The sequence below is a fragment of the Nycticebus coucang genome, chromosome 15, assembly GCF_027406575.1.
Source record: "Nycticebus coucang isolate mNycCou1 chromosome 15, mNycCou1.pri, whole genome shotgun sequence".
Classification (NCBI taxonomy): Eukaryota; Metazoa; Chordata; class Mammalia; order Primates; family Lorisidae; genus Nycticebus; species Nycticebus coucang.
This window is the reverse complement of record NC_069794.1, coordinates 88,441,918-88,461,395: the sequence shown is the minus strand read 5'-3', so window position 1 is coordinate 88,461,395 and position 19,478 is coordinate 88,441,918. Positions and strand designations below refer to the sequence as shown.

Here is a 19,478-nt window from a genome sequence, read left to right as displayed (position 1 = left end):
TTAGAAACATCTTTCAGAAGAATGTAGTTTGGTATTTATTTAGTATAAAAGATTTGTGCACAATGTAACAAATACAATTTTTACAAATCTGTTTTGAAAACATGGTGGCTGTTTATTTGGGTTTCATACTCTTAATTACTTCATCCATCAGCTTTTTTACTTCTTTGTGCCTTGTAACTGCTCGGCTCATACAGTCCTGAAGTTTAGCTCCAGTCAGCCCACTTCCACCTGAAAAATTATCGTGCCAGTACTTTTAATCAGTTATCTTACTTTGCAAAACATCAATCAACGTCAGGTCAAACAAATAAAACAACAACAAAGAAAAAGCTAAATCAGGGATACGGCCTCAGGAATTCCAAGTTATGTTCTAACAGGAATTCCAAGTAATTCTGATACATGCCATGATTTTAAGAATACTAATAAAAATATGAGCAATTTGAGGTAACAAAACTGTAATAAACTTACATTAGGTAAATAATAAAATACCCCACATTCTATTTGACGTTCCCTAATACAAAGCTCATACTGAGTTTTCTTCAGTTGTGTATGTTTAGGACTGAAATGGCAAGAACGTGCCTGGTTTGTGCAAACAGCAGAGCTTGCCTTCCTCGTCCATTACTATTGTTAAGGTTCCAGTTGCCAGGTGTTCCTCCTCTCCAGTAGGGTCAACTATGAGCAGAGTGCTATAAAAAAGAAAAAGTTATCAATCTTTGGAACAAATTTTACTTTAAAAGAATACTAAATACGGGTGGCGCCTGTGGCTCAAAGGAGTGGGGCGCTAGCTCCATATGCCGCAGGTGGTGGGTTCAAACCCAGCCCCGGCCAAAACTGCAAAAAAAAAAAAAAAAGAATACTAAATACTGTATGTAACCTGCATTTTAGCCTAGGTATTGATATCAAACATAAGCTAAAATGGAACTGGTAGGGAAACAGAAAAGTTAATAGCTAAATTAATCTGTGTTAAGTCTTTAGTGAAAGAATTGAAAATAAACTTTACACAGAGATAAATAAACCAAGGAAAAGGTGAAATAAGCATAGAACTGAGTATATAATTCAGTATACTTATAAAAGTGAGTGGGTTGACCAGAAATATAAGTGCAATGTCAGGGCAAACTAGAATACAGGGTCACCTCAGGCATTTCCTGAAGAGTTAGAAAACAGAATAATCTATTACTTTACTTTAAATATAGAAACTGTTTCATGCATTTGATTAACTTACTCATCAAACACAGCAAAGGAAGTTGCAACTGGATGAGTTCTAATACTCAAATAACTTTTCTTCTTTAAATTAACTTCTGCTAAAGCAGTTTCTTCATTTATAGTAACTTCAGGCAACTGTACTGGGAAAAAGTGCAAATATGCAAAGTTAGTCTCTATAAGTAACAAATGTTTTCTATCCTCTGGTAATTCACTTTTCTATTTTACTTAGAACATTCTTTTTAAAAAACTGTCTTATGGCTCAGTGCCTGTAGCTCAAGCGGCTAAGGCACCAGCCACATATACCAGAGGGTGGCAGGTTTGAATCCAGCCCGGGCCTGCCAAACAACGACAACTACAACCAAAAAATAGCCGGGTGTTGGGGCGGGCGCCTGTAGTCCCAGCTACTTGGGAGCTGAGGCAAGAGAATCTCTTAAGCCGAGGAGTTGGTGGTTGCTGTGAGCTGTGATTTCACAGCACTCTACCCAGGGTGACAGCTTGAGGTTCTGTCTCAAAAAAACTGTCTTAGAACAAGTAAGGTAAATAATGGTAGATAAAAACAATTGTAGTTGCAGTATCAGTTCGGCAATGCAGTGACAGAATGTTAACTGAAATCCATTAACAAATCAGTCTATCTAGTCTTTTTATTGAGGGAGTTTACTGTTAATGCAGCCTCCTGTTAGTAACATAGCATAAAAAACTTAGAGAATACTTGCAAATCTTCACCAGTCACATAGTCTGTAATTACAACTGTTTATTACACTACTAACATACTGTTTGGGGAAGGACTGCAGTCCTAACCTAAATAGATGGATATAGTCAAAGCGACACTCTAAAAGGCATTCAGACAGAGAATATAAAACTTCTATTTGGAATGTCAGTATTATGTTCTTTAATTTGGAAATAAATGAAGCTAAATCTTAAAAATCTTTAAGACATTTATTAAGCAAATGTACGTTAAGAGTTTCACTAAGAACATTCTATTAGTAAGCACAGTGCCTTTAAGGCTACTTACCATTTTTTAAAGCTGCTAATAAAGCAAATGTGCAGGCATCCAAAATGTTTCCATCATAGTCAAGGCAAATGAGATCACAGTATAGGACCCAAGCAAGCTACAACAAAGTACACATAAAAGGAAAATAAAGCTTTCTGATGAGTAGAACATGTAATCTACCAAGACTTAGGAACTACACAGCCCTCAGACAAGCAAGATAACCTTCAAGGCTCAAAACTATTTATTTATTTATTTTGGAGACAAGAGTCTCAAGCTGTCACCCTGGGTAGAGTTGCCATGGCATCACAGTTCATAGCAAGCTCAAACTCTTGGGCTTAAACGATTCTCTTGCCTCAGCCTCCCAAGGAGCTGGGACTACAGGCTCCCGCCACAATGCCCAGCGATTTTTTTTTGTTATAGTTTACCAAGCTATGGGAAGGGTTCAAACCCAGCAGCTCAGGTGTGTATGTGGCTGGCACCTTAACCACTGTGCTACAGGCACCAAGCCAATCAAAGCTTTAAAAAATGCTATACCCTATGTAAAATACAAAATAAAAAGGGGACAGGTTTGGTGAAAGTTGACTTTTGACTACTAAGCTGACCAGTGATGAACATCTGCATTTCTCTCAAGGGGAAATAGATAATAAAAGGAATTTTCATTTTGCTAGGTTAGCAGATGAAGGAAATGTTTTTTGAAAGCCCTAGCTGAAACTCATATAATGTGCTTGCCCACAGAAACCTTAATACGTGAAATGTTTAGGTTTTACAGTGCTAATAAATCAATATATGATCAGATAGGACAAGCTCTCCAAGTTCTAACCAACCGAAACATTTTCAAACAAACTTTTGGAAAATTTACCATGTGGATTCACCTTAAACACATGTTAGCATGATCAGAAATTAATCTGCTATAAGGAATAAAGAATGACTGCAATTTTTCTAAAAGTTAAGGGGAAAAAAATTATCTCAGCTTAAAAGGTAGCTCCTAGACAGGCAATTAAGTCAAACTTGTTTTTTTATAAACTACATAGCTTATTTAGATAATTATAAAATGAGACTGATTATTTTAAAGTGAATTCCATCTAAAATTTGTAAGACATCCACATTTAAGGTTATTGTGGTTTATTAAAATTCCCCTGTTCACTTTTCTCCACTAAAAACATTTCAGAATTAATAAAAGTTTGTAGCTTTTTTCTCCTCTTACCTTTCCTGGAGATATGCATAAATCTTCTTTCTGAATTATCTGTGAACTTGATTTAATAACAAAAAGTACAGTAAATGTAAGGTCAAAAAACTATCTGAAAAATGAATAATAAAATTTAGCCATGGTGGTCTTACTTTTCAATGACATCTGCAATGAATTGGCTAGCCACTTGGGCCTCTTCTCCAGGAGGTCCAGACCGAAATCTTGATGAACACAGGGGTGGTAGATCCACATTAGGAACTGAAAGAAACACTCTACAGCTATAAACTAAACTTTTACCTTTTAATTCACTGAAGTGTTAAAGGTATTAGCAATATACACCAAAGGCAACTGTAGCCATGAATAGATATTTCAAAGTAGAATCCATTGTAACATTATAATTATATATTTTTTTCTGGTCTGTAAAACTTTCAGGCTTAGATAAAATGAAATTTCTACTTTTCTGCTCTTTTTTTTCTACGCAGTTTTTTTTTTTTTTAATCTGTATTAGGCCTCAATATTCCTAAATCTTTCACAAGAGTTTTCCTGATTTCTTTCAAAACAGCTCAGTCTACAACAGAAGAAGCCCCCCTGCTTATACTCAACTGTCTTATGCATTTGAAAAATGTTGGTTCCTACTATAAAGAAAAGATAGTCCATGACAAAAATTGCAGTGTTCTGAAATGAAGAATCCCCATGGAAACAGAAAAGTTTGCAGTGATAGTCCTTTGGCTAAAAAATTATACTTTCTTGGTTGGTAATATCTGAATGTATAAACAAAAACTGCCCAAGTTTGAGAAGCGTTAAATTTATAAAATTCTATTATCTAACACATACGTAGAAAACTTCGGGGAATGTGCTTCACTCCTATGTAAGTATTTCTGAATATTAGGAATTTTTTCTTGAACTCAATTATTATACCAGGACTTTCAATTACTAAACACATTAAAGGATTTGTATTAAAATTACAAAATTATAAAAAAAATACAAAATTATGTAACTTACCAACATACCCTTTATCAGGGGCATCTGTTGGTGGTGCCGCAAATTCCTACAAAAGCAAAGAAATGTTACCCATTGAAAGAAGCCATAGCTCTACCAAAGACCATCTTAGTTAACTACCACATTATGAGCATCTTACCATGCCTGGGAAATTGTGTCAGGGGCTCAAAGGATATTGGCATTGAACCTCACAATATCTTGGCGAGATTAAGAAGGCAGTATAGTATAGTGACTACACTATAGTGGTCTCATGAAGATTAATTGGGGATCTTTAAAAAAATATTAATTGGGTTTCTGCCCTTCCCTCCCTTCTACTCATTCAGTAGCCAAGAATCTGAATTTCATCCCCAGCTGATCTCAGAACCAAATTTAGAAGTGGTGGTCAAGAGCAAAGATATGCCATCACTACCCTAGTTCCAATGTCAGACCACAATTATTGGCTGACAGACTTTGGGCAAGTTACCCTGTTTCCCCGAAAATAAGACATCCTCCGAAAATAAGACCTACTTACAGGAAAGATAAGACATCCCCTGAAAGTAAGACCTAGCGCATCTTTGGGAGGACACCTTAAAATAAGATGGGGAAACAGGGTATTTAACCTCAAACCAACTTCCTCATCTGCAGTTTCTAACACTCCCAGGAACTATGGGTCAAATGAGATAATGCCATTAAGTCCCTAGCATAAAACCTGGCAAGAAGTTAAGTACTCATGGTTAGGTATTACTCCAGCTTTATTGAGGAAGAATCAATTGAGGTGAAGTAATTGAAGGGGGAGTGTAGTAAAAAAAAAAAAAAAAAGCAAAAGCTTTGCAGTCATTTCTGCCTTAAGTTCTACTTATGAGCCTTCTATACATGGACAAGTTATTAAACCTCATCTGTAAAATAGGAGATGGAGAGAAATAACAAATGGTTGTTCTGAGGATTAAACTGGATAATTCTATAAAGCATCTAATAAAAGTGCCTGGGACATGGCAGATACTCAGTAAATGGTAGTTATTATTCCTCAGACTTCGCTTTTTTTTTTCAAACTTTGCTTTTAATCAATCTTAAATTTTCCATACATTAATACAGATTAAATGCCATCCATGGCTTAAAAGATGTCACCAAAATTCTCAATTTCTCAATGATACAACCAAATTCTCTTTAAATCTTGACAAAGATTTAAAAAGTTGTTTTGTTTCAGTACATTTGACAAATGTTCATAAATTACATATAATTAAGAGTCAACAGACTGGGTCATTATTATCTAATACTCATAGATGAAAGCCCTTGGGAAACTAAAATAGACTCCAACTGCCTTGTCAACAGAAGTAAAGGTGTATATTACAATCTATGAAGCCACTTTTGTAACTCAAATCTCTTTAGAACATATATGAAACATACCGCTTTAACTCCACAAATTACTGTAGTATTTCCCAGCTTCACTAAGGCAGAACCATCTGCAGTACTAATTGAACCTGAAAAAGTATTTAAGCAAAATGAAAAATCCATAAACGGAAAACAGCTACAGAATTACCTATATGGTTAAAATTAGACATTTTTCTATGTATGATTATCTTGCTACACATCTCAGTTCCAAGTTCAAGTAATTCATTTTGTAATTAAAGTACTTAATGTTTTAAGTTATTCACTTGTTGAATTTGACTTAATTATTTTTTGAATAATTGAAAAACAGCTCTTGACCCTAAATCATCAAATCTCTTAGATACGTTACAATTTGGCTGAAAAACTGTTTAAGTGGTACACAGACTAAGACTTAGAAATGTCATACAGTTAAAACTGGAAAATATATGCTCACCTATGTTGACAGTTGTGGTTCTGAATTCACCAAGTTCCCTTCCATCAGGACGGCAGTTCTCTTTCTAAATGTTTGTATGAATATAGATTACATTTATTGCATATTTTACTCAATACCTATTACATATTTGCACACACCAAAAGAAACACATTAAACCTTTCTCATTACTTAAAATGAATTAAAATATTTGAAATTTATCTTTAAAAGCAGCATATAATTTTATCAAAATATATAACGCACTTTTACTCACCAGAAATCTCCTGTAATACTCCAGAGGTTCCACGGTTCTGAAACATATATCTAAGGTAAGTTAATGAATCTTAACATAAATCCAGAAACTGGCAAAGATCTTAAGTGTGTGTGATGCGCATAAATTTCCACTTTTGTAACTAAAAATAATTACTGAAAGTAGAAACCCTTGCAGAAAGCCTCACATTCACTGCTGTCCTTAACTCTTCCTTATTGGAGTCCACAGCCCTTGGAAATCTTTGAGAGGATTTGTCCACGTGTTAAATAACCCTTTCATTCTTGCTCAAAAGCAGATATGCTTAACCTAGTGATCACCAATGAGTTACATTTTACTAGATAATCAGAAAATGGAGGGGAAGTTACATTTTTACTTTCCCTGTAACTGAAATTTAGCTTATACTTCAATTATGAAGTCCCTCCTACCCGCCTCCTGCTTTGAAGGAAAAAGAAAATAAACCCAGGCGGCGTCAGTCTCCAGGGGAGAAAACCTCAGGTTAGGGTTAAAAGAAGAACCATTCACCAGCCGCCAACACTCACTTAAATCCAGCCGCCATCTTTCCGCCCATGCGCCTGCGCCGTTCCTGCCCCGCGCCCCGGAGCCGGAAGGGCTGCCCGCATGCGCGTTTCACCGCCGCACTTTGGACACTGAGGCCCGGCCCCTCTCCGGCCGCCGGAGACGCCTAAGGCAAGAACGCAACGGGAGAGATCCCAGGACTGCCTTGGCGTCGACTTTCCTGAGCCAGACGTCTCTCTGGGTTTCCTTGGCTTACACATATTTTGACGAATCTGCCATTAGAGAAGTAATGAGGTGTCCCTCTTTGGAAAAAAGCTGGTTCTCTACTTCCGGATTACTCCAACTGTTAAGAGAAGGCGGAATTTAATAGCGAAAAATGTGGAGCATTGTTCCAGTGTTTCTGAGTCTTTTTTTCGCCCGTGTATTAGGCTGGGCCCTGGGCTTGCCTCCTTGCTCCAGACCCGAGAAACGTGCACTTTCTGTGGGTTCATTACCCCACCAGGTTACACTTTGCAGGTCCTGCGTTGGCTCCACAGGATCAGCTTGTATTGTAGACTAGGTCGTGGTTCCCGGCTTCCACCTCCCGCCTAGGTGGAGTTACCAGATATAATACAGGACACCCAATCAAATTTAAATGTAGAAAAACAGTAATCTTTGTTTTAATAAGCTTCCAAATAATGCTAATAGGCAGTACCATAAGCTGGAGGGAGTGAAGCTAGGTAGTGGTGATGGAAGTACGGCGCTGTAATGTAATTAAAGCCACTGACTGTATTGTACACTTAAAATGGTTAGAAGGGCAGATTTTGTTTTATTTTACCACAATTTAAAAAAAATTAATGTGAACCAGAAACCTTTAAATGGATGAATTCTATAGTTCGTGAACAGCTCAGTAAGGCTATTAACATTATTTGTCGTTTATCCTAAATTCAAATTAAAAGGACGCCTTGGTACTTGCTAACTGGGGTAACCCTGCCAGGGAAGAAACCAGCGCCCGCTTCTCTGGTCGTTTAGCACACAAGACTGCGTGTTCTCCGCCAGGCCACGCGGGGACGCTGTGGGCGGCGCGGCCTCGCTGGAGGCGGGGGGCGTGGCTGTACGGGCGCGCTTCCGCGTTTGTGTAGGCGCGGGATAGGGCGGCTGGCTGTGGCTGCCCCGGCATGGAGGATGGCCCCGCTCCTGCTGCAGCTGACCGTGCTCGGTGCGGCGCTGGCGGCCGCAGCCCTCATACTGGTGAGAACAGGAGCTGGGGTCCTGTGCGGGCCGGGCTCGCCGCTGTCCTGTAGACTACCCTCCCCAGGCATCCCTCCGCGCTGCCGGGTCTTGGCTCTGTCCTTTTTCACCCAGCGTCGCCCTGTTTCGTGTCCCCAGAATTTCCAGTCCTAGATTTTCACTCCCTTTTTCTCTGGTTTTTTATTTTTCCCTGAGAACCTTACCTCCCTCCGTGCTTAGTTTTGTGGGTTTTTCCACATCGGGACGCGCTTTCCCTGCCTTCCAACCCCGCTTCGCTCGCCTGGACGCCCTGCCCACCCGCCCAGTCAGCCTCCACCTCTCCCAGACTTCTCCCTGGGCCTGCATTCCCTGTAGTTCTGGCGTCATCGCGGAGGGGATGTGCTCCCTCTCCCTTTCCCTGGTGTGGTTAAGTAAATAGAAAGTAGTTATGGAGCACGGTTAGCAGCCATCTGTTACAGATTGGAATAAATCAGTCGCAGGGTGAGCAAGAGAGGCCCAAGGCCTCGTCAAGTTGCTATGGTCTGGGGGTTGTTGTGTTTCTGCAATTAAGCACCCTAAATAGACTACCTCTAAATGAGGCAGGGCAGAGGATTCAAACTCAGTTTTTTCTTTGCCTTTGCTCTGGAAACAGAAAAACATTAGTGAACACTTGCTGATCCATAAGTGATAGATGCCAAGTGAACTCTCTCCGATATAATTTGGAATGATCCTGCCATCTAGCTAGTAAGTGGAGGGATGTCAGCTTCCTTGGCATTCAGATTAGCCGCCTGCAGAGCCTACCAGAAGGCCACTATGCCATCTTCTCAGAGTGTGTTTAAATTTAGAAGCAGTTTAGATAAAGAAAATGCAATGCATCCTGACTTCTCTGTTGATACGTGCCTGGATGAAGGACTCCTCTCTCTCCCTTAATAGTACATGGAGATTTCAGGGTTTTGAGCAAATCAGGTTTTCAGTTGGGCAGAGTTTGACACAATCCTAGATTGAAGCTGCCTGATGTTTCGTTTGTTGTTCAAATCTAAGTGTGTGTAATATGAGACTGTACTAACAGTATGTAATCCCACCAGGTTGAAGTGGGAATAAGAGCAACCATTTTATTCAGTACTTAACTGTTCATGTTGAATGCTGTACTCCGTTTAGTAAGGATTATCTCATTTGATCTTTAACACAGCACTGTGACAGAAATGTTATTAGCTTCATCTTACTGGTGAGGAAATAGGGTGGAGACAAGAGCATCTGTACTAAAATGTTACACAGCTAGTGGAACTTGGGTTTTGTTTTGTTTTTTTTCTTAATGGCAAAGCAAGAAATGATTTAAGGAAACCAGACAAAAATGTCATCTTCTTTTCTCTGTGTATCCACTCTCCAGTTATAACTTTCTTCCCACCTCACCTCCTTTCTGAATTATTTTAAAACAAATCCAGGACACAATTTTTTTTTTGCAGTTTTTGACCGGGGCTGGGTTTGAACCTGCCACCTCCAGCATATGGGGCCGGCACTCCACTCCTTTGAGCCACAAGCGCAGCCATCAGGACACAATATTTTATCTGTAAATTCTCAGCATTTGTTTCTAATAGATAAGGACCCTCGTTTAAAAATACCTCAGTAAGGTGATCACAGATGTTTTTAACATTTTTAACTGTTCTGTGATTTTTAAATGTCTTTTCAGCTCAGATGCTCTCCTTATTTCATACAGTCTGTTCAGATTTTATTTTTATTACTTTTTTTTTAAGAGATAGGGTCTTGCTCTGTTGCCCAGGCTGGATTGCAGTGTTGAGATAATAGCTCACTGCAGCCTTGAACTCCTGGGCCCCAGCAGTCCTCCTGTCTCAGCCCCACCAAGTATGTAAGACTACTATGCCCAGCTAATTTTTTTATTTTTTGTAGAGACAGGATCTGCCTGTGTTCCCCAGGCTGGTCTCAAGCTCCTGAAATCAAGCAGTGATCCCTCCTCATCCAACGTGCTGGGATTACAGGCATGAGCCTCCGTACTAGCCCATTTCTTAGTAAAATGTCTCAGTTCTAGTCAGAATCCAGCAAGGGCCACACATTGCACTTAATTTATGTCTCAAGTCTCTTATTCTACTAATGGTTTTTCCTCCTTTTTTTTCTTTTCCTCATTTTTAATAAATGTGGTCATTTGTCCTGGAGAATTTCTCAAATCTGGATCTCACTGATTGCATCCCCTTGATCCCTATGTTTTTTTTTTCTTGGAGACAGAATCTCTGTGTCCTCGATAGAGTACCATTGTGTCATGCCTTGCAGCAACCTCAAACTCTTGCGCTTGAGCAATCCTGTTGCCTCAGCCTTCCAAGTAGCTAGGACTACAGGCATGCACCACCATGCCCAGCTACTTTTTTCTATTTTTTGGAGAGACAAGGTCTTGCTTTTGCTCAGGCTAGTCTTGAACTCCTGAGCTCAGGCTCTCCACCTGTCTCAACCTCCCGGAGTGCTAGGATTACACCATGCCTGGCCCCCTTGATGCCTTTTAGCATCTTTCTGTGCTACGGCTGCCGAGCCAAAAAGCCAAGTTTTTAAAACAATGAGATGGTTCTGTAGTATCTTACAAAAGTGCCCCATTTTATTTTCCCTGTCATTATGAATTCATGATTTAAAATATTTTTCATTTGGGAAGTTGAGTTGGTTGATTGCTTGAGTTCAGAAGTTCGAGACCAGCCTCAGCAAGAAGGAGGCCCTGTCTCAACTAAAACTAGCTGGGCATTATGGCAGGTGCCTATAGTCCCAGCTACTTGAGAAGCTGAGCAAGAGAATTGCTTGAGCTGCAGAGTTTGAGGTTGTTGTGAACTATGAGCCATGACCCTTTAGCCTGGGCAACAGAGTAAGACTCTGTCTCAAAAATAAATATTTTCCATGTGTTTTGATCCATTGCAATAATTATTATTTTTGTTGCTCATATCCTCCTATTATAGGCCAGTGGGAGTCCTTCAGGTTGACTACTTTGTCTTTTAACGTAGCCCTTACAATCATGGTGTTTTTACCCTCTGGTATGACATCTATTCTACCATTGTACATTTCCTGCCCCAGAATTGAATCAATCATCCTCTTAGGAGCATAGTTGCTTTTAGTGGAAATTTGAATTTGGAAATCAGTCTGGGGCCTGGTGTGGTGACTCACACATGTAATCCTTGCAGTCTGGGAGGTGGCAGTGGAATGATTGCTTGAGCTCAGAAGGTTGAAGATAGGCTGAGCCAAGAGTAAGACCCAGTCTCTACTAAAAATAGAAAAATTAGGCACCCTTTGTGGCAAGCACGGATAGTTCCAGCTACTGAAGAGGCTAAGGCAGGAGGATAACCTGAACCCAGAAGTTTTGAGGATGCTGTGGATTATGATGATACCACTGTACACTAGCCAGGTTGAGAGAGTGAGATTGTCTTCGGGGGGGGGGGGGGAATCATAGTCTAGGTGCACCTGTGGCTTAGTGGGTAGAGCGCCAGTCCCATATACCAAGGGTGGCGGGTTTGAACCCAGCCCTGGCCAAACTGCAACAAAAAATAGCCGGGCATTGTGGCGGGCGCCTGTAGTCCCAGCTACTCGGGAGGCTGAGGCAAGAGAATCACCTAAGCCCAGGAGTTGGAGGTTGCAGTGAGCTGTGATGCCACGGAACTTTCTACCAAGGGCGATAAAGTGAGACTGTCTCTAAAAAAAAAAAAAAAATCATAGTCTGAACACCAGAGTGCAGAGCATGAACTCTTAACTGTTTTGGGTACTGACTGCCTCTGTGTTCATACCAATCAGAAGCATATTCAATTTCAGTTTGTACCCAATAGATATTATAAATGGTCATCAAATTATAAATAAGTAGCATTCCAAAAATATGTAGATTGTTTGGAAAGCAGAAAATGTACCAACAGAAACAATGTTACTTATGAAGAATAGTTATTTCCAGAGCTACCTTCCAAGTGGGTGTGGAAGGGAGCCTGTAGGTTTGATACTTCAGAAAGTGCTATTTTCTGAATTCAGATTTGGGGTAAGTATCGAAAACATATTAAACATTACTGGTTCCTACTGTGGAGGTCAGAGTGATCTTTCCAACTGCAATGTAGACTTGTCCCCTGTCACATGAATGCTCCAAGTAGAGATAGTGCTCTACAGTGAGTGTGCCTGAGTGCATGTGTGCTAGGGATTGGAACTTCAGGGCCTCTAAAAGTAGATTGTTCTTCCTGTAGTGATTGCTCCCCGTACATCTGGGATGAGGCCTAGGGAATGACAGACAGGAAGAAATTAAAAGCCTCTTAAGGCATTAGCTCCTTACAAATGGAAAAAAGGAGGCTATCAGATCATGAGTAGGGAATATTTAGGGGGCTAATTTTGGAGTTACCTGAACTAAATGAACTAAAAACTGAGACTGAATATTCCACTAAAAAAGGTCATGTAGGCAATATATTCTGACAAATATAAAAATGCTAGCATAATTTCTTTTTTGTACGTCTACTTTTAGATTTCCATTGTTGCATTTATCACTGCTACCAAAATGCCATCATTTCATTTACATGAAGAAGAGAAGTTCTTCTTAAATGCCAAAGGCCAGAAGGAAACTTTACCCAGCATATGGGACTCACCTACCAAACAACTTTCTGTTGTTGTGCCTTCATACAATGAAGAAAAACGGTGTAAGCCCTATTTAATTATTTTGGTAAGAGATAATCTGAGAAGAAAAATAAATTTGACTTCACTATCTTAGAACATTAATAGATGTAGGCTATGGTGAGTGGATAGTTGGTAATTGTAGTTCAGAAGAGAAAAAGTAAATATCTGCTGCCACGTATAGGATAGCGTTATGGGACAGTAGGCCTGACGTGCTCCAGAGAAGTAATGAACCAAACTCGAACAGCAGATGACATTCCAGATGGAAGTGGCCATGGGAAAAAAGTCCCAGAGGGGCTAGTTAGATTATTAGGATTCCAGGTATAAACTGAGTGTGCTGGGACTTGGAAAATAATTTTCAAAAGCAATTATCAATGTATTTTTTTTTCTTTAAGTGCCTGTGATGATGGATGAAGCTCTGAGCTATCTAGAGAAGAGACAGGTATCATGTTTTTTTCTTTTAAAATGGTGTCTCCAGTGACAATCAGACCAGGTCGCCAGCTTGTGGACCCTAAGCTAGATGCACTGTGGGAGGCAGTGCTGGCACTCCCCTGAGGGTTGGACCACCCGCTACATGCAGCACCGCACTCTGCAGGCAGGTGGGGGTCCCCAGGACACATCGAAGGGCTGAAATTTCTTTTTCTCTACCCTCCTACCCACTTTTTATCCTCTCTCTCCTGATAATAGACTTAATATTGAGTGACAGCGTATATCTGCCGACTTTGTATAATGTCATAATGTTGCTTTTACTTTTGTGACTTTTAAACAAGAGTGATATATATATATTTTTTTTCTTTTTTTTTCTTCTCCCCCTCAAGTCAGGGTCTTACTCTGTCACCCTTGGTACAGTGCTGTGGTGTCACCATTACTCACAGCCACCTCAAATTCCTGGGTTTGAGCAAGCCTCTTGCCTCAGCCTCCTGAGCACCTCGGACTACAGGCACCCGCCACAACACTGGCTGTTTTTTTATTTTTAGTAGAGACAGGCTCTTGCATTTGCTCTTGGTCAGGCTGGTCTCGAGGTCATGAGCTCAAGTGATCCATCCACCTTGGCCTTTGAGAGTGCTAGGATTAAAAGAGTGAGCCACTGTGTCCAGCCCTACTCAAGAGCTATATTTCCAAAAGACTTATTTTTAAGTTAAAATTATTTTATATTTATTTCTCTCAAGATTCCTCCACACACACATATTCTCCTTTTCCATGTGTAACGAGAAGTAATATACAACCTTGTTTTGTAATACCAGCTGCCATTGGAATCCCCTTAGTGAGGTTAAAAATAGAGTTTTTTACAGCTGGTTCTTTTTTTAAAAAAAAATTATTTTTGTGTTGATGTACTTTGCTTTTAAGTTTTTCATATAAAGGAATGATAGACAATTCATATTGCTCCAAAAATTAAATTTAAATAAAAGAATTAGGGAGTTGAGCTTTTATTACGTTTGAGACTTTTAATTATTCAGTTATTACAAGTAATCTTCACACCAGCAACATGGACTGTCCTTTTTTGTTGTTGTTAAGAAAACAGGGCAAAAGTTAAGGTTCCCAAGGTCACTGGACTAAGAAGACCTACGGCCGAGTTGGAAGTCTGACTTTGAACCTCATGAGCTTTTACCCTTCACAGATGTGCTGTGGCACCACAAGTAGCCAGTGTCTCCCACTGACATGGTGCAGGGTAGCTGGGGGCAGAGCAGCAGGGATGGAGTCAGGATTCATCCTTGCTCCTACTCACAGTCTGTCCTTTTTTTCGTTCTTAGCCTTTATTTTATGTGGTTTGTGCAGTGATATATATGTTCAAATTTATACATATCAACACTAAGTTGTTTTTTAAATTACTTATAATTTAATTAGAATTCTTGATGGCAGTCTTGCCAAATTGTGTCATTACGTTACTTTTGCTTCTCGCAGAAACAAGACCCTGCATTCACTTATGAGGTGATAGTAGTTGATGATGGCAGTACAGACCAGACTTCAAAGGTAAATATACACTTGCTTTTATTGATTTTTGCGCTCTTCTGAGACAAAGTCTTGCTCTGTTGGCCAGATTAGAGTGCCAGAGCCTCAGCCTAGCTCACAGCAACCTCAGACTCCTGGGCTGAAGTGGTCCTCTGCTTCAGCCTCCCAAGTAGATGAGGCTATGGGGGGTGCACCACCACCCTTAGCTACTTTTTCTATTTTTAATAGAGATGAGGTCTCACTCTTGCTCTGGTCTCGAACTCCAGAGCTCAAGAAATCTACCTGCCTTGGCCTCCCACAGTGCTAAGACTGTAGACGCGAGCCACTGCACCTGGTCTGTACTTGCTTTCAGAATTGCCAGTAGGTAGAAAATATAGAATAATTTAGCATACGTGAAATCTCATTTCCCTTCATCAGAGGGGCCTAAAACTATGTCTGATATAGTGTGGGCAGTAGAAAAAAACAAGTTTAATTTATGGAAAGATGGAGAATGTATCAGCTATTCTTCTGCTCCATAAGATCAGGGAGACTTTGATGACCACCAGATAGGGAGGGAACATAACCAACATTTCACCTTGGCTTCTAGGAAATCCTTTTTGCCTACCAATTTTTGCTTCCTTTTTTCCTAAGCATAGTGCCTTTCCTTACGCACCACCTTGCCTTATAATTTCTAAAGCAGTCATACAAATCAGGAGCTGTCTTCATATCTGCCCCTGGGAATCAGGTGTGTCCTTTGGCATTCCTTGTCTAGGTTTCGCCCTGAGCGGTGCCAGTGTCTCAAGGCATTATCCCTTGTCATTCCAACACCTGTTGCTGCTTGGCCCAGCTGTACACGTCTTTGTCATAGTACATTTATTAAATCTCATCAGGGTCCCTGATAAGTTACTCTCCAACTATCTAAATGTTTTTATTATTAAGCATGCCTTACATTTTCTTTTTTGACATTCATATTTCTAGAATAGAAGATTCATTTATGAGACTCTTAATAGTCTTGTTAAATAGCACCACAATAAACCTTAAAGTAAAAGTACAGACAATCCGTTCACTTGGGCCTGGTGCCTATGGTTCAGTGGTTAGGGCGCTGCCCACATGCACTGGAGTTGGTGGGTTTGAACCTGGCTGGGGCCTGCTAAGCAGCAATGACAACAGCAACAACAGCAAAATAGCCAGGTGTTGTGGCAGGTGCCTATAGTCTCAGCTATTTGGGAGGCTGAGGCAAGAGAATTGCTTAAGCCCAAGAGTTTGAGGTTGCTGTGAGCTGTGACACCACAGCACTCTACCTACCAAGGGTGACATAGAGACTCTGTCTCAAGAAAAAAAAAAAATCCGTTCACTTAATTATTCATCAGTTAATGATTTTTTGTTAAATACTATCTGTGCATGAAATGCCAGGCACTGGATGGGCCATACACACACAGAGCCCTTTGTGGAAGGAGTCTATAGGGCAGTCCTGTGACAAGCTCCCAAATTATATAGTGCAGGTTAAAAGTGGGGCCAAAGATAGAATGCTATAAAGAATTTGGGAGAATAGAAGTGATCTTTGAATTAAACCTTCAAAGTTGGTTATGACTAGGAGCAGGGAGGATGGTATATTCAGATTGAAAAATTATGAAAACAAAAGCGGCGTAGGGCCAGAAAGCATTGGCGGGATCTGGCTGAGGAAGAGTAAGTGCTGCATTTTGAACAGTGAATGTGACGTGAAAAGTATGAGCACAGATTATCTCAGCAGCCGATTCATCCCTGAAGAGAATGACACAGAAAGCAAAGACTAGAGACTTGCTGCTGCGGTTCCAGAAGCCTCACCCCAGCTGAGGAAAAGCAGCCTCTTTGAAGAAGCACTTGCTTGGCAGTGGTGGCCTTTTGAGCAGCAGGCTGCACTCCTGGAAAGAAGGTACCCTCTTCTCAGCAGGGCAAGTGAGGAAGAGGTTAGCACTTGGCCTTGTTGCTCCCAAGGTTGGAAGAAACTGGAAGTTTGAAGTCGTATTTAGTAGAAGTTTTTATTAAAACAAAAAAAGAAGAAGAAACCAGTTTCCCTAAGTTGAATTTTTATCAATTTCCTGTTAATGTCTTACAGTGTGAGTGGTATTAGGCAAATTTTAGATGTAGTTCTTGTTCTTGAGGGGTTTTGCACCAAGGATTATACGTGTCAGTACAAGAGATGTTGCAGTTGTACTGTGGGTTTTATTATTCCCTTGAGTAATATAACAGGTGAATAAGCACCCAGTGTGAACGCACCTTACATATGATAGGCGGGTGACAGCTGCTGTATGTTGCAGAGGGCACACTATAGAGCTTCAGCGTGCACCTGCTCCACACAGGTGTGGCATCACCAGTGTTTGCTTTGGTCAAAGCTAGATACCATAGTTTTTTTTTTTTTTTTATTTCAAGACAGGGCCTTGCCTTATTGCCCTGGTTGGGGTACATTGGTACCATCATACTCACTGCAGCCTTGAACTAAGTCCTAGGCTCTGGCAGTTCTGCATTGGCCTCCCAGGATACCACAGCTCTTTAGAGTGAGCCTTTCATCCTAACCTAGCGAAGTTCTTTTGAGTTCACTCAGCTTGCACAATAACTTCGTTTTCCTGGTTTTTGAGTCTTGGGATGAATATCTATCTTTGTGCCATTCCAGAGCAAACATATACAGGACAGGATAAATTGTTCTCTGAATAGGTATTTCTTGAGCTGTTGAGTGGGAGACAAGGGCTTTGGCTGGTACTGGAATACAAAGGTGCAAGACCACTCTGGATCAGTAAGATGTGGGGTGGCTAGAGCTGCACCAAATAATTAGAACACAATGTGTTAGGTGTTTTTATCAGTTGGAAGTATAGCTTAGATAATAAACAAATTTAATTATCTCATGTGGCAGGAAATGTGGACATACTTGATTGTAGAATTGGCTCGGCATTTAATCTGTGAAGTAGGCTGGGCCTGGTGGCTCATGCCTGTAATCCCAGGACTCTGGAGGCCAAGGTGGATAGATTGCTTGAACTCAGGGGTTCAAGACTAGCCTGAGCAAGAGCAAGACCCCATCTCTACTAAAAATAGAAAAAAGTTAGCCAGTTATGGTGGTGGGTACCTGTAGTCCCAGCTGCTCGGGAGGCTGAGGCGAGATTGCTCAAACCCGAGAGCTTGAAGTTGCTGTGAGCTGTGATGACACTGCGGCACTCTATCCAGGGTGACAGAGTGAAATTCTGTCTCAAAAATAAGTAAGTAAATAAACTGAGAAATAGCTGGATCCCTATCTTCTTGATTCTTACACATTCTCTCATCACAAAATGTCCACAGCTCTGAGTATTACATATCCTGAAGCAATGAGAGACAGCCACGCCTCACTGCTATGCCCAGAATTTGGTGACATGGCCACTTCCGTATGTGAAGGAGGCTGGAAAAGTACTTGGTAAAGAGGATTTAAGCTAATTATTGTTCATCCCCAAAGGTTGCACATTTGTCACTATGCAAGATTAGGTCCACAGCAGCAAGGAAGGAGGAGGCATTATTTGCTGGATAGGCAGCTGGCTAACTACACCTGCCATGGTGCTAAACAGGAGTGTGTACAAATGGTTCCACTTGTTCATTGAGATTGGTCAATTCCAGACTATGTGTCAGGCACTAGAAATATTAATCTTTGCCTTTAAGTAGTTAAAACCCTAGCTGGGAAATTCTATAGTTTCATTGTATGGTGAGTAAAGTAACAGTTGAATGAGAAAATGTTTTAGGAGTATATATTAAATTTATATTTTCTTTTTTCCTGGGAGAAGATGAGGATGGGCACAGAAACTAGGAAAAAGAAATGGTGTTTGAGCTGAATCTTAAGTCAGTCTGGTAGGTGAAGAAGCTAGAAGACAGTGTTTTGAGAAAAGGCGTAGAAATGTGAGAGCATGGTATGTTCTGGAAGTCCTAAACACTGTTGATTTACAAGGTACTAGTGAGGCAGCCTCAGAAACTGGCTGAAAAGGTTGGGTAAGGGCCAAATCACAAAGGAGCTCCTATGTGTGATAAGAAACCCACACTAAGCAATAGGGCATCATTGAGGGTGTTGGTACGGGCAAATGTGCAACAATTTCTGTATGAGAACGGTTACTCATAGAACCGTGAGGAATGAACTGAGGACTCAGGCTAGAGAGGTGGAGACTGCAGGGGATAAGGCCCTGAATAAGGTCAGAAAGATGAGTGGGGAGCATGGAGCTGAGAGGCATTTGAGAAATGCCAATTTGGTGTTGTAGTAGCCAGGGAATTGTGACAGGCGATAAAAATGGAAAGTGATTCTCAGGCTTTTAGCTTGTGTAGCTTGAGAGGCCCCCTGATGCCATTTGCTGCAGTGAGGAATATGGACTGAGCAGGAGTGGGAGGAGGAAATGAATGAATTTCTGGAGTTTTTGTATCCGATACAAGATTAGATGACACAGGAGAGAAGCCTGGACAATAGACAGACATTTGCGATTCATAGTATAAGTGGTAATTAAACCCATGCAGTGGCTCGCACTGAGCTTATGTATTGAGAAGAGAAGATGGGTAAGGGTTGCCCGTGAACTCTCTGGTTATGCAGGGTAGGGTTGGTCCTTGCGGGGATTATCAGCATTTAAGGAGCAAGAAGAACAAAAGGGGGTTGTGGTGAAAACTGAAGAGGAACCGTCGGAGGAGCAAACCCCAGATGAGAACGACTTCACAGCTGAACAGGAGTGACTGTCAGAAGGGAGGGTGCCTTCGATGGAGTAAAGTAGGAAGGGGGTGTGGGAAAAAGCGAAAGGCGTGAGTCATG

General features: G+C 40.8%; 2 protein-coding genes across 3 annotated transcripts in view; one reads left to right on the top strand and one right to left on the bottom strand.

Annotated features, from left to right (window-relative positions):
* Positions 1-11: 11 nt before the first annotated feature.
* On the bottom strand, positions 12-7,513 carry EXOSC8 (exosome component 8). The gene is made up of 11 exons (XM_053563056.1): positions 6,961-7,513; positions 6,425-6,461; positions 6,175-6,238; positions 5,760-5,833; positions 4,380-4,425; positions 3,530-3,635; positions 3,396-3,441; positions 2,213-2,309; positions 1,220-1,340; positions 577-683; positions 12-228 (listed from the first exon to the last, which is right to left on the bottom strand). The coding sequence occupies exons 1-11, from the start codon at positions 6,987-6,989 to the stop codon at positions 113-115; spliced, it is 843 nt and encodes a 280-aa protein (XP_053419031.1). The 5' UTR covers positions 6,990-7,513; the 3' UTR covers positions 12-112.
* A 505-nt stretch (positions 7,514-8,018) lies between these two features.
* ALG5 (ALG5 dolichyl-phosphate beta-glucosyltransferase) overlaps positions 8,019-19,478 on the top strand; it is a 51,732-nt gene continuing 40,272 nt past the window's right edge. Inside the window, exons 1-4 of one of the 2 annotated variants that reach the window (XM_053563054.1) lie at positions 8,019-8,167; positions 12,624-12,795; positions 13,165-13,211; positions 14,672-14,740. In XM_053563054.1, coding sequence (XP_053419029.1) covers positions 8,102-8,167; positions 12,624-12,795; positions 13,165-13,211; positions 14,672-14,740 — 354 coding nt within the window. In that variant the 5' untranslated portion in view covers positions 8,019-8,101. Of the gene's footprint in view, positions 8,168-12,621; positions 12,796-13,164; positions 13,212-14,671; positions 14,741-19,478 lie in introns of those variants that run through there. The other variant, XM_053563055.1, reaches the window with a different exon arrangement.

What these genes read in the sequence shown, in the direction of transcription:
- EXOSC8 (XM_053563056.1), bottom strand. Translation starts at nt 6,989, where the DNA reads ATGGGCGGAAAGATGGCGGCTGGATTTAA. An exon ending in AAGATGGCGGCTGGATTTAA is followed by an intron (nt 6,462 to 6,960) that starts GTGAGTGTTGGC and finishes TATATGTTTCAG; the next exon opens with AACCGTGGAACCTCTGGAGT. An exon ending in TAATTTGTGGAGTTAAAGCG is followed by an intron (nt 4,426 to 5,759) that starts GTATGTTTCATA and finishes TTGCTTTTGTAG; the next exon opens with GAATTTGCGGCACCACCAAC.